Raw genomic sequence first — 14262 nt, 5'->3', positions numbered from 1 at the left:
CTTACTAATATTGAGTTGCACTCCCTTTTGCCATCAGAACAGCCTCAATTTGTCGGGGCATGGACTCAACAAGGTGTCAAAAGCGTTACAAAGGGATGCTGGCTCATGTTTAGTCCAATGCTTCCCACTGTTGTGTCAAGTTGCCTGTATGTCCTTTGGGTGGTGGACCATTCTTGATACACACGGGAAACTGTTGAGCATGAAAAACCCAGCAGCGTTGCAGTTCTTGACACAATCAAACCGGTGCGCCTGGCACCTACTACCAAAGGCACGTAAATCTTTTTTCTTGCTCATTCACCCTCTGAATGGCACACATACACAATCTATGTCTCAATTGTGTCAAGGATTAAACATCCTTATTTAACTTGTCTCCTCACCTTTATCTACACTGATTGAAGTGGATTTAACAAGTGACATCAATAATGGATCATAGCTTTCACATGGATTCACCTGGTCAGTCTTTGTCGTGGGAAGAGCAGGTGTTCCTAATGTTTTGTACACTCAGTGTAAGATCTTTTGAGTGTGTTTATGTGAGAGATAGAAAGAGTGAGTATGGAGGAAGTGAGTAAGAGAGAGATCCAAGTCCAAATCCAACATCTGTGTCCAACTCAGTTACCGACTATTCTCCTTCATTACGCTAGCTGAGCTGAGCTGGTGCTCTCCTCTGACCCTCTCGGAGACAGGAAAGAGCTGACCACAAAGAGAAAAGACTTTACAGAGAACACACCCTTAACTCAGCTCTGAACCATCAGGCTCCCTGTCTACGACTGGTCAGTGCACTATTGTCACGTTCGTCTTCGTATTGTGAGAGAGAGGACCAAGGCGCAGCGTGATATAAATACATCTTCTTTATTTGAAGATGAAAAGAACACGAACACTAATACAAAACAAAAACACGACCGTGAAGCTACAAACGAAAGTGCATACACAAGCTACTAACGTCAAACATAGACAATTACCCACAACCTACCTAATGCCTATGGCTGCCTTAAATATGGCTCCCAATCAGAGACAACGATAGACAGCTGTCTCTGATTGAGAACCATACCAGGCAACCATAGACTTACCTAAACACCTACACTGAACACAACCCCATGAACTCTACAAAAACTCCCTAGACAATACAACCACCCAAGACGAGACAAACACACAAACATCCCCCATGTCACACCCTGACCTAACTAAAATAATACAGAAAACAAAGATAACTAAGGCCAGGGCGTGACAACTATACTCCCATGTCTCTGAAAATGCACCTCAAGGGAAATAATTGTCAGTATCTAAACATGAGGTTTATGTTTCTTATGTCATGTTTAAAATTCCACATATTTAAAATTTATTTTTATTTCACCTTTATTTAACCAGGTAGGCTAGTTGAGAACAAGTTCTCATTTGCAACTGCGACCTGGCCAAGATAAAGCATAGCAATTCAACACATACAACAACACAGAGTTACACATGAAATAAACAAAACATACAGTCAATAATACAGTAGAACAAAGAAAACAAAAAGTCTATATACAGTGAGTGCAAATGAGGTAAGATAAGGGAGTTAAGGCAATAAATAGGCCATGGTGGCGAAGTAATTACAATATAGCAATTAAACACTGGAATGGTAGATGTGCAGAAGATGAATGTGCAAGTAGAGATACTGGGGTGCAAAGGAGCAAGATAAATAAATAAATACAGTATGGGGATGAGGTAGGTAGATAGATGGGCTGTTTACAGATGGGCTATGTACAGGTGCAGTGATCTGTGAGCTGCTCTGACAGCTGGTGCTTAAAACTAGTGAGGGAGATATGAGTCTCCAGCTTCAGAGATTTTTGCAGTTCGTTCCAGTCATTGGCAGCAGAGAACTGGAAGGAAAGACGACCAAAGGAGGAATTGGTTTTGGGGGTGACCAGTGAGATATACCGCGTGCTACGAGTGGGTGCTGCTATGGTGACCAGTGAGCTGAGATAAGGCGGGGCTTTACCTAGCAGAGACTTGTAGATAACCTGTAGCCAGTGGGTTTGGCGACGAGTATGAAGCGAGGGCCAACCAACGATAGCGTACAGGTCGCAATGGTGGGGAGTGTATGGGGCTTTGGTGACAAAATGGATGGCACTGTGAGAGCCTGCATCCAGTTTGTTGAGTAGAGTGTTGGAGGCTATTTTATAGATGACATCACCGAAGTCGAAGATCGGTAGGATGGTCAGTTTTACAAGGGTATGTTTGGCAGCATGAGTGAAGGATGCTTTGTTGCGATATAGGAAGCCGATTCTAGATTTAATTTTGGATTGGAGATGCTTAATGTGAGTCTGGAAGGAGAGTTTACAATCTAACCAGACACCTAGGTATTTGTAGTTGTCCACGTATTCTAAGTCAGAGACGTACAGAGTAGTGATGCTGGACGGGCGAGCAGGTGCGGGCAGTGATCGGTTGAATAGCATGCATTTAGTTTTACTTGCGTTTAAGAGTAGTTGGAGGCCACGGAAGGAGAGTTGTATGGCATTGAAGCTCGTCTGGAGGTTAGTTAACAAAGTGTCCAAAGAGGGGCCAGAAGTATACAGAATGGTGTCGTCTGCGTAGAGGTGTATCAGAGAATCACCAGCAGCAAGAGCAACATCATTGATGTATACAGAGAAGAGAGTCGGCCCAAGGACTGAACCCTGTGGCACCCACATAGAGACTGCCAGAGGTACAGACAACAGGCCATCCGATTTGACACACTGAACTCTATCAGATAAGTAGTTGGTAAACCAGGCGAGGCAATCATTTGAGAAACCAAGGCTGTCGAGACTGCCAATAAGAATGTGGTGACTGACAGAGTCGAAAGCCTTGGCCAGGTCGATGAATACGGCTGCACAGTAATGTCTCTTATCGATGGCAGTTATGATGTCGTTTAGGACCTTGAGCGTGGCTAAGGTGCACCCATGACCAGCTCTGAAACCAGATTGCATAGCGGAGAAGGTACGGTGGGATTCGAAATGGTCGGTAATCTGTTTGTTGACTTGGCTTTCGAAGACCTTAGAAAGACAGGGTAGGATAGATATAGGTCTGTAGCAGTTTGGGTCTAGAGTTTCACCCCCTTTGAAGAGGGGGATGACCGCGGCAGCTTTCCAATCTTTGAGAATCTCAGACGATACGAAAGAGAGGTTGAACAGGCTAGTATTAGGGGTTGCAACAATTTCGGTAGATCATTTTAGAAAGAGAGGGTCCAGATTGTCTAGCCCGGCTGATTTGTAGGGGTCCAGATTTTGCAGCTCTTTCAGAACATCAACTATCTGGATTTGGGTGAAGGAGAAATGGTGGGGGCTTGGCATATCATATGTTCTTTATTTCCTTGGCACTTGACTGGTTTACTGACCAGAGGATAAGAGAATACTACAGTATATCAAGAGAGTCGGGTGTCATTTTTTTGTGAGGCACAGGTGGAGCCCCAGCCATGGCCCAGGCCTGCCACATACTTGGCCTGCATAGACATACCAAGGCCAAGTGAGTGAGCTTTCCATCAAGCCTAATGGTGTCAAAGAGAAGCTATGAGGGATTGGCACTATGTCAATAGTTTATGGCTAGTGGCTGAGGACAGAGCAATACAACTTATATTCCCACAGAGAGCAGAGGATTCTGGGTAAAAGAGCTGACAGGGCAGGATCCTACCATTCCATGATGATGAGCAGGCACTTCTTCCCATGATGCATGTTCTCATACAGACTGAGAATGCGAACGATGTATGGCCCCCCTGACACCCGCCAGTGTAGCTCAACCTCCCGCCTCGCCTTGGGACTGTCATAGAGGATCTGAGAGAGAGAAACAGGAAGAGGTGGGGTAGGAATTGTATTTTTTCCCTCTTTCAGTTCCCTACCATACATGTTAGGGGGCCTGTGTGTGCAATGACTTAAACAGAAACCCTGACTTGAAATAGACATTACACATGCACAGACACACACACACGTACGCACGAATACGCATGCACACACACACAGCAGGCCTTGACATAGCACCTGTCTTCCATCAGAGGATATTTTTGGGTGCTGACAGTGACAGAGTGGGCTCCAGCTGGATACAAGACCAGCCAGTCACAGAGCTGCAGCTGAGAACAGAACACAACACAGCCAGTCTGGCTACCACTCATCCTTTACCACAACCACAAGTCTTTAACCCTTTTACACAATCTCTAACACACCTTTTACAGATTCAATTATATGATAACGTGGATGGTGAGAAATGTGGAAGCTACTGTACATTTCTCTTGCGGATGGAGACGGAGTTTCATCTAAGCTGTGGTTTTAGAATGACTGGCTATAAACGGACTTAAAGGTCTCATTCGATAACAGAAGTCATAATCGGCAACCTGTCTCCCTCAATGAACAATTAATGCATTTTTTTAACACAGGTAAAGTGAACAAAAGTTAGGATTTGGTCCTAAGAGACAAGCTCTCATCATATCCTCATGGCATCATCCATCCAAACTGAATGGCCTATGAGTGGCCAAGTTACGCATGTGTTTGTTAAGAGCAGTTTATAAAATATACAGATAAAACTTCAAACAAAACAGTCATCAACCCTTTTTGAAGATTTACAATGTTACTATAGGAAGCAGGAACTAGGTTTTATATATCAAAATGATTCTTCGTTTTAGGGTAGATGCATATTTATATTGTGAATTAGTGTGTGTTTTTATGTGTGTGTTTAGAGCAGAAGTACTCAACTACTATTTGAGAAGGTCCAGTGACACAAAATCCCGAGGTGGTAAAGGTCTGGTTGGACATTGTCCTTTATTGGCGCTGTGGTACAGCGTAGTAACAAACATAGTCGTCTAAGACTTTGGAAACATGTTGTTATATAAAATGTACATTAAATACATTAAATGAGACTAAGAATTTCAATGAATTACAACATTGCTGAAAAACAAAAGTAGTTGCATAATTGTCTATGCAAAAAGTGCACTGTGAACCATTGGGCCTTGAATAAAAACAAATGTATTTAAATTAAATAAAGTGCATGTTTTCTGGAGAACAAAGGATAATTCAACAAAAATAATAATCTGAATGCACAGAAGGTCACTGGTCAATGTTCATGTATAAGTCACTCTGGGCCTTGCCCTGCATTAATGAGAGAAATGACACTTTCTGTCTCCTGCCAATGCTTTGAACTTTGGCACAAAAGTGTGAGAGCAACTCTGAGACACTGGAGCAGGTGTTCATTGGTGAGCCTGGAGGGGTATTTGTTTGTAATAAAGTTCATTGTGGAGAAGGCTGATTCCCAGCTGTATGTGGAGCCAAACATGGTCAGGATGTATAGTGTCAGTCTCCTGAGAACAGGGACATCAGCTGCAGGCACAATCTTTCCCCAGAAAGTGACAGGGTCACAATCACCAGCCTGCTCATTCAAAGACACATTTTCTTGCAGCTCAATCAACTCCAGCTGCAGTGCTGCAACATCTACCCATCTGAAGATCTGTTTTGCTTCTTCTGACAACTTTGACACACTTGTGACCAAGAAGGGGTTCTGGATGAGCACCAGCAGTTCTCTTCCAACAGTGAAGTCATCAAAGCGAGCCTTGAAGTTATCCATCAGCTTCTGGATGAAATCAACATGGTTGAGAACATCTGTGTCTCCCTGAGTTTGCACCAGAAGATTGGGGAAGTGGACAAGCTCTCCCTGGGGATCATTCTTGAAAAGCTCCAAATTCTTCTGGAAAGCCCGGACTGCTGTTATCATATCACACACTGTGTTGAACCGTCCCTGCAGATTAACATTCAGTTGATTAAGGTGTGATGTAATGTCTGTCAAAAATGCAACTGTTTCCATCTTCTCCTCATCTTCCAAAAACAGAGAAAACTGCCTTGTCACTCTTTTGCTGTGATAAGAAAGCTTTGATTTCCTCCTGAATGGCCCAAAATCGTTCCCAAACCCTGCCTTTGCTGAGCCATCTGACATTGTTGTGCAGTAGTAAGTAATCAAAACTGGCATTGGCCTCTGTCAGGATGCCTCGTAGCAGGTGTTGTAGGGATGATGTGGCACTCAAAACGTTTATCAGTTTCATAAATGTTGTCATGACCTCAGAATACTATTTTCCCAGACTGGCACACAGGACAGATTGATGGATGATGCCGTGATATCATTTCAGGTCAGAGTGGTCCTCTTTCAAATGTGCAACCAGTCCCCTCCCTCTTCCTATCATGGCTGGAGCTCCATCTGTGGTGATGGATACTACTGACTTCAGATCTATCCCCCTTTTTGTCAGCATCCCTTTGATGGCCTCATGGATATCCTCTCCCCGTGTGTGTGCTTCTAGATTATTATATATTTTTTCCACCTTTATTTAACCAGGTAGACTAGTTGAAAACAAGTTCTCATTTACAACTGTGACCTGGCCAAGATAAAGCAAAGCAGTGTGACACAAACAACAACACAGAGTTACACATGGAATAAACAAAAAAATAACACAATAGGAAAAAAATTATATATACAGTGTGTGCAAATGAGGTAAGATTATGGAGGTAAGGCAATAAATGGGGCGTAGTGGCGAAGTAATTACAATTTAGCATTTAAACACTGGAGTGATAGATGTGCAGAAGATGAATGTGCAAGTAGAGATACTGGGGTGCAAAGGAGCAAAATAAATAAATAATAAATAACAATATGGAGATGAGGTAGCTGGATGGGCTATTTACAGATGGGCTCTGTACATATGCAGTGATCTGTGAGCTGCTCTGACAGCTGATGCTTAAAGTTAGTGAGGGAGATATGAGTCTCCAGCTTCAGTGATTTTTGCAATTCGTTCCAGTCATTGGCAGCAGCCCAACAGCTTCTTTGTTTCGTTATAAAATCTGACGAACACCAGAAGCTAGGCATTATCAGTGTTATCTGTTGATTCATCCACAGATAATGAAATGCATGCTGCATTCTGAATGGCCTCATCAAGTTGTGGAGTTAAATCTTCAGCTAATATTTCAGTTCTCCTCATTGCTGTGGAATCTGACCGTGGGATCTGTTTGAGATGTTCCCTGAGCTCATCTTTTTGTTTACCTTCAAGCAAGGTGTCAGCAACTTCAAACATGCATCCTTTCATCATCTCAGCGTCTGAAAAAGTATTTTTGTGTTTTCCCAAAACCCAAGCTATCCTCAGTGAACCCTCCATTGCATGTTGTTGGGCTGTAAGGGAATTGACAAGGACTTTGCTGGACCTTTCATATTGGGATTTGAGTTGGTTAGTCTTGTTTGTTCTCACCTCCGTGTTCAGGGGATACGTCTGATCGAATTTACTATGCCTGGTGTCATAATATCGCTTAACATTGGCACTTTTCACGAGAGCCACGGACTCACTGCATATCAGGCACATTGGTTTTGTGCAATTTTTTTTTAACAAGCCATATTAACAAAGATACTCCTTCTAGCTGTGATATTTATAGTTGAACCGCTGTCAAATCTTTCTGTTTCATTCTGCCTGCTTGTCCCAAGGTTCCGCGGAGGATATTTGGATTAATGTGATTGGGTAAGACGTGGCCCTTTGTATTTGCATATAACCACGGGATTGGATTAGACGGGGCACTAGTAGAGGCGGGTGTTGCTTTGAGAGAGACAGTGATAAAGAGGCCGCTGCGCCCGGTTGATTTTAAAGCTTTCTAAAAAATGATGTATTGACTTTTATATAACAAAATGCGATGATGTCCGGTCTGGATTGATCCTTCTCTGGGTCCGGACCCGGACCGCAATCTGCCAGTTGAGTTTAGGTGGTTTCGAGTATGCATGTGCTTAGGTGTGTCTTCTTTATCATTAATGAGTGTGTGAGTGTATTTTTATACCCATGCATATAGTGATAGTCTCCATAAAGAGGAAGTCCTTCCCTTTTTGTTGCAGGGTGTGTTGAAAGTGGAAGCAAAGGACTTCCGTTGGCCTCTTTAACTGATGTCTGTTTATCTTCACAACCCACAGTACCCAGGGTATCTCTAAGAGTGCTCCGTACTCCTGTCTAGTATCTGGAGAGCATGTGAGAGTGAATCTTGGATACCTTATTGCTAGGTCGAAAATACACTGGTTAGGACAAGAGGATTCTGATATCCCATAAGTCTTTGCATAAATGCGGAAGAATTCTAAACAATGGGACTAGCAATATGAGGGGAAATGACAGGAAGTGAATGTTAGCAGTACACAAAGTTTGCCATCAAACTTGGAAAATAAACACATACGTATTGAATTTCAGCTAACTACTCAGCAAACACATAGCATAACTATTTTACTGTTATTGTTTAAATTTAAACGTTTTTCAAATTATCTACAGGCACTCTACTACCTGATCTCTGGTCACGTTTTCAATGCTAATCCTGTAGAATAAAATCAGCAATGGCGCTGGTCCAATGAATTTGTTAATTTTCGAACGCTGCCACATGAAATTATTACATTACCCTAACCTGTACATTTTCGACCTCGCCTTATTGTGTTCTATGGGTCCCCATTTGAAGAAACAGACAGCTTATGGCCTCATACCCTTAACTTCCTGTATAGTGAAGAAATTCCCTGTGACTAATTCCTAATTTTAGTAAATGTAAGTCGCTCTGGATAAGTGTCTGCTAAATGACTAAAATGTAAATGTAATGTAGGCAAGACAAGCAACGTTGGAAAACTTTAATACATTTTCAACCTCTCCTTGATCCAGTCTGTAATACCTACATGTTTCAAGCATAGTCCCTTTGCCCAAGAATGCCAAGGTAACCTGTCTAAATGACTATCGCCCTGTAGCACTGACACCTGTAGTCATGAAATGCTTTGAAAGGCTTGTCTTGGCTCACATCAACACCGTCATCCCAGACATCCTGGACCCAGTCAATTTGCATACCGCCACAACAGATCCACAGATGACACAATCTCTATTGCACTCCAGACGTATCAGTGATTTTGGTTGTCCAGTGACGTCATCAAATAAGTGCGTTGCATGAAAAACTATGCCAGTAGGCCTAAAACTAGTGTTATTAAGCCAACTGGTAAGTGTATTTTGTTTGGGAGAAAACGTGGAGTTAGTGTTAAACTCTGTAGGTGCTTAGTTTGCATCTTTTTTTTTTTTTTTTTTTTGAGTTGTGCTGTTTGGTCCTTAGTTTTGGTTGCTGTTTGTTTGGTAAACTTGCCAATACGGTGGATAGTTGGTTGTGTGCTGCGTTGGAGAGAGTAACATCAGTTACTTTCCAGGCCCTTTCCCAGGCTGGAAACTCTTGCTCTACTTGCTGTTGGGACATCGGTCCGAGCAGGTGAGTACAGTCTGCTGTGTACCTCAGTGGGAGATTTGGGTAGGTTAGTGCTATTTGCTACCCGGAGCTATAGACTTTCTTTTCCCCAGTTAGGCTTAGCGACATGTTCCACTTTGGAATACGTTGGGCATGGTTATTTTGTTTGTTATTTTTGTGTGGTGTCAGTGGATTGAGCAGTTGTCTCGGGGGCACATCCGTGGCTTGGGGGGAATCCGCCAGCGCGCTGGGGGGGTTTCCATGGCAGCGGGATACAATGCGTAATTACCAATAATACAGAGGGTAGTGGTGGTTTACTCACTCACCGACAAATTCTCGCAAGGCATCCAGACCTCCACCCCCTGTATTTCTGTCTTTTCTTCACGCGAATGACGGGATGAGGGCCTGGTCTCCGGGAAGCAGTATATCATGTCAGACTCATTTAAGATAATCTTCGTCCAGTTCGAGGTGATTAATCGCTGTTCTGATGTCCAGAAGCTCTTTTCGGTCATAAGAGATGGTAGCAACAACATTAGATACAAAATGAGTTACAAAAAATATGAAAAAACAAACAAAATAGCAAAGTTGGTTAGGGGCCAGTGAAACGGCAGCCATCCCCTCCGGCGCCATTATGTCATATTGTACCAGTCAAGTTTTGTGAGTTGATGTTGAAAACTTCCCACGATGATGTTGCTGAACATCTGTTGCATTATTTAGAGTGACTAGTGATCCATTTATTAAAGTGGCCATTGATTGGGTCTCAATGTAGGCAACAGCCTCTCTGAGTTAGTGATTGCTGTTTAGCAGCCTGATGGCCTTGAGATAGAAGTTGTTTTTCAGTCTCTCAGTCCCAGCTTTGATGCACCTGTACTGACCTCGCCTTCTGGATGGTAGCGGTGTGAACAGGCAGTGGCTCGGGTGGTTGTTGTCCTTGATGATCTTTTTGGCCTTCCTGTGACATCGGGTGCTGTAGGTGTCATGGAGGGCAGGTAGTTTGCCCCCAGTGATGCGTTGTGCAGACCGCACCACCCTCTGGAGAGCTTTGCGGTTGAGGGCGTTGCAGTGATATAGCCTGACAGGATGCTTTCGATTGTGCATCTGTAAAAGTTTGTCAGGGTTTTGGGTGACAAGCCAAATTTCTTCAGCCTCCTGAGGTTGAAGAGGCACTGTTGAGTGGATCATTTCAGTTTGTCTGTGATGTGTACACCGAGGAACTTAAAACTTTCCACCTTCTCCACTGCTGTCCCTTTGATGTGGATAGGGGGGGTGCTTCATTTGCTGTTTCCTGAAGTCCACAATCATCTACTTTGTTTTGTTGACATTGAGTGAGAGGTTGTTGTCCTGACACCACACACCCTCACCTCCTCCCTGTAGGCTGTCTCGTCGTTGTTGGTAATCAAGCCCACTACTGTTGTCATCTGCAAACTTGATTGAGTTGAAGGCGTGCATGGCCACGCAGTCGTGGGTGAACAGGGAGTACAGGAGGGGGCTGAGCTATTTGTGCTCAACACTTGTGGGGCCCCAGTGTTGCGGGTCAGCAAAGTGGAGATGTTGTTTCCTACCTTCACCACCTGGGGGCGGCCTGTCAGAAAGTCCATGACCCAATTGCACAGGGCAGGGTTGAGACCCAGGGCCTCCAGCTTGATGATGAGCTTGGAGGGTAGGTAGTATGGTGTTGAATACTGAGCTGTAGTAAATGAACAGCATTCTTACATAGGTACTCCTTTTGTCCAGATGGGATAGGGCAGTGTGCAGTGTGATGGCGATTGCGTCATCTGTGGACCTGCTGGGGCGGTATGCAAATTGAAGTGGATCTAGGTTGGCTGGTAAAGTGGAGGTGATATGATCCTTGACTAGTCTCTCAAAGCACTTCATGATGACAGAAGTGGGTGCTACGAGGTGGTAGTCATTTAGTTCATCTTTGCCTTCTTGGGTACAGGAACAATGGTAGCCATCTTGAAGCATGTGGGACTGGGATACAGACTGGGATAGGGAGAGATTGAATATGTCCGTAAACACACTAGCCAGCTGGTCTGCGCATGCTTTGAGGACCCCGGCTAGGGATGCTGTCTGGGCCTGCAGCCTTGCGAGGGTTAATACGTTTAAATGTTTTACTCACGTCAGCAACGGAGAAGGAGAGGGAGGGCGGCGCAGTCCTTGTTAGCGGGCCAAGACGGTGGCACTGTATTATCCTCGAAGCGGGCAAAGAAGGTTTTTAGTTTGTCTGGAAGCGTGACGTCAGTGTCCGTGACGTCGGTGTCCGTGTCCGTGGGATTCTAGCGGTGCTCCAGGATGACTGGAAGTCTCCCATGCCACCTCAGTCCCTGTTATCTTGTGATTACCGGTGACGCCTGTACGCCGCTGGTGAGATGGCTAAAGAGAAGCTATCATCTTCACAGGTGAGGATGAAATGAATATTTGATCTGCGAGCTGAGCCGTGTCACTTTAGTCCAGGTGACCAGGTTATTGCTCTGCTGCCAATTGTTGCTTCACCTTTTCAAGCCAAGTTCCAAGGTCCATATACGGTTGTGCACCAGTGCACTGAGCAAAACGATCTAGTTGCCACTCCGGAATGAAGGAAAGCGCACCAACTGTGCCACATAAAACCCTATTACGCACGTTCCTCTGGGGTCGAACAGTGGGAGTCTGCAGAGGATGGTAAAACCTGTTATTTTGGCCGTCCGTTACATCGTTGGGTTCTTGTTTTTGTCATGCTAGGTCTGTGCATGGTGAGGAGGATGTCCCGATGATTGCGTACTGCAGGGTAGATATAAACAATTCAGAGTCACTGGATATTTTGGATAGCCTTCTCGCTCATCTACCTGCTGATTGGCGAGACGAGCTGGTCGATCTGATGATGAGTTTTCCAGTTTTGTTTCCTGGTACACCTACACTTACAAACTTAATAGAACGCGATATTGACGTGTTATTTTCTCTTTGCTCTTGTTTTCCTCAATAGGATGTCGGTGGGCGGAGCCGGGGGGGTCGTCAGCAAAATTGGACACGCCTGTGCTCGGGTGTGGGCTACAAGCCGGTTCATTAACAATAGCCTTTGTCACACCCTGATCTGGTTCACCTGTCCTTGTGATTGTCTCCACCCCCTCCAGGTGTCGCTTATTATCCCCAATGTATATATCCCTGTGTTTCCTGTCTCTCTGTGCCAGTTCGTCTTGTTTGCCAAGTCAACCAGCATATTTCCTTGCTCCTATTTTTCCCAGTCTCTGTTTGTTTCTAGTCCTCCTGGTTTCGACCCTTGCCTGTCCTGACCCGCCTGCCTGACCAATCTGCCTGTTCTGACTACCAGCCTGCCTATCCCCTTGTACTGTTTTGGACTCGGATCTGGTTTCTGACCCCTGCCTGGCCTGACCTCGAGACTGCCTATCGTCTGGTACTGTTTGGACTCTGACCTGGTTTACGAACTCTCGCCTGTCCCCGACCTGCCTTTGCCTACTCCCTTTGTTATAATAAATATCGGAGCTTTACCATCTGCCTCCTGTGTCTGCATTTGTGTCTCGTCTTGTGCCCTTATAAATGTTTCATACTTTTTATCTCTGCATTGTTGGGAAAGGGCTCATAAGTAAGGATTTCACTGTAAAGTCTAAACCTGTTGTAATGAATTTGATTTAAGACACACAAGAACACACAAAGTTGAGTGAGTTAATCCTCAAATGGACTCATTTCTAAGGTGAGGTGACATCATCTGGGCCCTCTGCAGACACTATGGGCCCTAAGAGCACACCTGTCCCCGATTCCCCTCTAAACCAATCAGCCCCTTCTCTGCTGAGGCCCCAGCAGTGAGACAGGTTTAATCTGGTTTAATCTACCCAGCTCCTTCCTAACAGAGCATTGTGTCCTGATATCCATTTAAGAATCTCATATTTTCAATTCATAGACCTTTTCACACACACTGGCACAACATCAAAGCTTTAAAGTTGATGTAAATTATGAAGTTTAGAGACTGTTAAAGGTTGAGGGCAGTCTGGATATTGATCTGTGTATCTCAGTACAGTTTGTCTAACATACCTTTCCCTTTATAAGTGCTCTATTCAATCTGTATACAGATAGCGTGATAAATGTAAAGTTAATTTCTGACATATGCAGCGTTTACCGTGAATGCGGTCTCCACTAACGCAGGAACATTGCCTTTACATGGATATCACGCTGTAATGTTGAACTACCACAGTATGGCTGGAATAGAGCCATAAAGTGAAGAAAATAGAGTAAATGAGTAAGTAGCTAGGGAGTGTAAAGAACCACTAACTCCAGGAATTAAAAAAATAATAACCTAACACGTACACTAAGTGTACAAAACATTAGGAACACCTTCCTACTGTTGCGTTGCACCCCCTTTTCCCCTCAGAACATCCTCAATTCATTCAACAGACTTTACAATGTGTTGAAAGTGTTCTACAGGGATGCTGGCCCATATTGACTCCAATGGTTCCCACAGTTGTGTCAAGTTGGCTGGATGTCCTTTGGGTGGTGGACCATTCTTGATACACACGAAACACTGTTGAGCGTGAAACCCAGCAGCGTTGCAGTTCTTGACACACTCAAACCGGTGCGCCTGGCACCTACTAACATACCCCGTTCAAAGGCACTTAAATCTTTTGTCTTGCCCATTCACCCTCTGAATGGCACACATACACAATCCATGTCTCAATTGTCTCAAGGCTTAAAAATCCTTCTTCAACCTGTCTCCTCACCTTCATCTACACTGACTGAAGTGGATTTAACAACTGACAATAAGGGATCATAGCTTTTACTTGGATTCACCTGGTCAATCTGTCATGGAACGAGTAGTGTTCCTAATGTTTTGTACACTCAGTGTATACTGAAGGCCTTATGAATGTTAAGATGAAGAGATACTGCTGATATTAGATTAGTAACATATGATACTCAAGAGAAAATAAGATCCCACTTGAAACAAAATGTAGCTAAATCTTTGCAAATATATTGTAATAACATATATTGTAGGCTACACAGGTAGACATTGTTACATTGTACTAATATAGTACTTCATAGTAATAGCTCTTTGAGGTATGTAGTCAGATAT

The 14262-nt window shown here is 44.0% G+C and overlaps 1 protein-coding gene and 1 long non-coding RNA gene across 2 annotated transcripts in view; one reads left to right on the top strand and one right to left on the bottom strand.

Moving 5' to 3' along the window:
• LOC139557272 (uncharacterized) overlaps positions 1-12688 on the top strand; it is a 31410-nt gene extending 18722 nt beyond the window's left edge. The window contains exon 3 of the long non-coding RNA XR_011671356.1: positions 12166-12688. This is a non-coding gene — a long non-coding RNA (uncharacterized lncRNA). The remainder of the gene's footprint in view (positions 1-12165) is intronic.
• mapkapk3 (MAPK activated protein kinase 3) overlaps positions 1-14262 on the bottom strand; it is a 41896-nt gene that overhangs the window by 23193 nt on the left and 4441 nt on the right. The window contains exon 2 of the mRNA XM_071371831.1: positions 3643-3782. Within this exon, the coding sequence (XP_071227932.1) occupies positions 3643-3782 (140 nt within the window). The remainder of the gene's footprint in view (positions 1-3642; positions 3783-14262) is intronic.

Source organism: Salvelinus alpinus, chromosome 2, assembly GCF_045679555.1.
Source record: "Salvelinus alpinus chromosome 2, SLU_Salpinus.1, whole genome shotgun sequence".
In the NCBI taxonomy this organism is placed as follows: Eukaryota; Metazoa; Chordata; class Actinopteri; order Salmoniformes; family Salmonidae; genus Salvelinus; species Salvelinus alpinus.
Note: the sequence above shows the minus strand (reverse complement) of the source record. Positions and strands in the feature narration are given on the sequence as shown.